At 43.5% G+C, this 2,791-nt stretch overlaps 1 protein-coding gene across 1 annotated transcript; it reads right to left on the reverse strand.

Annotated features, from left to right (window-relative positions):
- Positions 1-333: 333 nt before the first annotated feature.
- LOC109116070 lies at positions 334-2,191 on the reverse strand. Its single transcript, XM_019200841.1, has 2 exons — positions 689-2,191; positions 334-459 (listed from the first exon to the last, which is right to left on the reverse strand). Exons 1-2 carry the CDS (start codon positions 2,189-2,191, stop codon positions 334-336), a joined length of 1,629 nt encoding a protein of 542 aa, XP_019056386.1.
- Positions 2,192-2,791: the final 600 nt, after the last annotated feature.

The following is a 2,791-nucleotide window of genomic DNA, read 5'->3' on the forward strand; positions in this document are numbered from 1 at the left end:
ATTCATCTCCATCTTTCATGCGCACTTGGTGATAACAGCTCTTCAAATCCACCTTTGAGAAGATGGTGGCTCCACTAAGCTCGTCCAACATGTCATCGAGGCGTGGTATAGGATGCCGGTATTTGACAGTGATGTTGTTGATAGCACGACAATCTACGCACATCCTCCATGTTTTATCCTTCTTTGGGACGAGCAAGACCGGAACTGCACATGGACTCAAACTCTCACGTATATAACCTTTAGCTAAGAGTTCGTGTACCTGTTTCTGTAGTTCCTTTGTTTCCTCGGGATTCATCCTACATGCGGGTCGGTTAGGAAGGGGTGCTCCTGGAACTAAGTCGATTTGATGCTCAATTCCCCGCATAGGTGGTAACCCCGCAGGTGTCTCTTCCGAAAAGATATCTTGGAATCGTTCCAAGATTCGTGTAATCTCCGGAGGTAGTTCTTGTGCATCAAAACCTGTACTCACAACATCCTTAAATACCATTAGTAGTACAGTTCTTGCATCAACTAAAGCCTTGCTTACCACACTTGGTTTGGCATAAAAGTTTGTTCTCTCGTTGTCCTCGCCTTCCTTTGACAATTTCATTTGCATCTCATGCACTTGATAAGGACTTAGAGGGGCTAAAGAAATTTTTCGCTTGTTAAATACGAAAGAATAATGATTAGTCCTACCGTCATGTTTTACCTCTCGATCGAACTGCCATGGTCGTCCAAGGAGAATATGACCGGCTTGCATCGGAACTATGTCACATATTACCTCATCTTGGTATCTACCGATGCTGAAAGGAATTTTGACCCGCTCATTCACCTTGATTTCTCCTTGATTGTTAAGCCACTGTAGCTTGTAGGGGTGAGGATGCTTCTCCGTTTCGAGTCCTAACTTCTTCACCATGTATGCACTTGCAACGTTAGTACAAGAGCCACTATCAATTATCAAACCATATACCTTGTTTCTTATGGTGCATCGGCTGTGGAAGATGGTCTCTCGTTGTTCCGTCTCTTCAGAAGTAGCCATGGTACTCAAGACTCGCCTCGTAACCAATAGCTCACCACTATCCGGGTATTCGATCTCCTCATCTGCAATTTCAGCTTCTTCTTCGTCCATTGACTCATACTCTCCCGCATCTGTGAGAATCATGACCCGATTGTTTGGGCAGTCCATGGCGTAGTGTCCGCGTCCCCTGCATTTGTAACAAACAATCTCTCGAGTTCTAAGATTAGTAGAGTGGGATCTACTTACCTTTGCATCATCCTTGGACGTAGCTACAGCCTTCCCTTTGTCTCGAACTTGAGTTTCATGTGCACTTGGCCTGCTCACAGTGGTTGTTACTCCTTTGCCCTCATTTCGGTATGTTGATGGAGTTGGTGCAGCCATACGGGAGCGGTGTACTCGGTTTTGCTTCTTGATGATTTGCTGTTCAATTTGTAAAGCAAAATGTAATAGTTCCTGCAGATCATGATACACTAACCTTTCGACCTTCCGAGAAATTCGTTCTTGCAGTCCGTCAACGAATTTTGCCATCACCGGTTCCTCGTTTTCGTCCAATTCCAACTGGTTTCGAAGATATTCAAATTCCTCGAAGTAGTTTTCAACCGATTTTGTCCCCTGCACTAAAGAACGGTATTTCTTCTGCAACTCTCTATGAAAATGAGGTGGAACATACCTTCTCCTCATCATGAGTTTCATTTCACGCCAAGTAGAGATGGGTTCATAATGTGCTCTCCTCCTTTCTGCGACTTCGCGATCCCACCATGCTAGGGCATTGTCGGTGAGTTGTGCAGCAGCATATTGCACTTTCTTGTACTCCGAATACTCATAACATTCAAAGATATTATCCATCCGCCTCTCCCAATCGAGAAAAGCATCAGGATTAACACGACCAGCAAATGTAGGTAATTGGAGTTTGGTATCTTTACCGTTATGTCTTGCACGACGAGGCTGATCTCGATATAAATCATCGTCCTCTTCATCTTCTTCAATTGGGACATTGTTCCTGTGGTCTCTTCGTCGTTGAGGAGGATCAGGGGGTGTGCGTTCTCGGTTTCGTACAGGTTCTTCACGCCTTGGAAAATTGACCCGAATAGGTTCTGGCCTCCTTGGTAGCTCCTCTAGTCGTGCCAATCGTTCTTGTATGTCTTGTAGAGTTTGTGCAAGCGCGTTGTGGCTAGGCTCTCCTTCTCCCGACATTCTTCTTCTTTATTTTATTTTTCTCAAGGTTTTGTGAATAGAAAAATAAAAACAGAACAGGAACTCAAAGTAAAACGTAATAGAAAGAGATGTCGTATTACCTCTTCACCGGTGGAACTGTTTTTGTATTTTTCGGTTTTCTTCAAAACAAAAAGGGGTAAATCTGATTAAAAAGAAATGATAGAAAGAACGCCCTACCTCACGTTGGTCCTTGAACCGGGCTCTGATACCAAAAATGATACACACTCGGGCTTAAGAACACAAGCTTGGCGGTGATTCTCGATTGTAAACGGTTGAAAGATTTCAGAAGTTAGTCTCTGGCTCTAAGGCACTCGATCTTTACTTCTAAAACTAGGAGTGACGTGAATGGACTAAGGAGTTGATAGGGGAAATCCTCGGACAGACCAAGGGATGCTCGGACACACCAAGCAAGGAGATTAGCGAAATTGGACACACCAAAAGCTAAAGAAAACAATGCAGAAAAGTTCTTATTCAAGTCTAATCTCTTCAGCTCGAAAATACAACCAAATATAAAGGAAAAGAACCAAAACAACAAAAGGAAACATGACAAACATAAGAGATTCTAACGGCTAGTTGATT

The sequence above is a fragment of the Tarenaya hassleriana genome, unplaced genomic scaffold (genome assembly GCF_000463585.1).
Source record: "Tarenaya hassleriana unplaced genomic scaffold, ASM46358v1 Cleome603, whole genome shotgun sequence".
In the NCBI taxonomy this organism is placed as follows: Eukaryota; Viridiplantae; Streptophyta; class Magnoliopsida; order Brassicales; family Cleomaceae; genus Tarenaya; species Tarenaya hassleriana.

Coding starts and splice junctions, on each gene's coding strand:
- LOC109116070 (XM_019200841.1), bottom strand. CDS start 2,191: ATGTCGGGAGAAGGAGAGCCTAGCCACAACGCGCTTGCACAAACTCTA. Junction 460..688: donor CATGGCAGTTCGATCGAGAG/GTAAAACATGAC, acceptor TTGTGAGTACAG/GTTTTGATGCACAAGAACTA.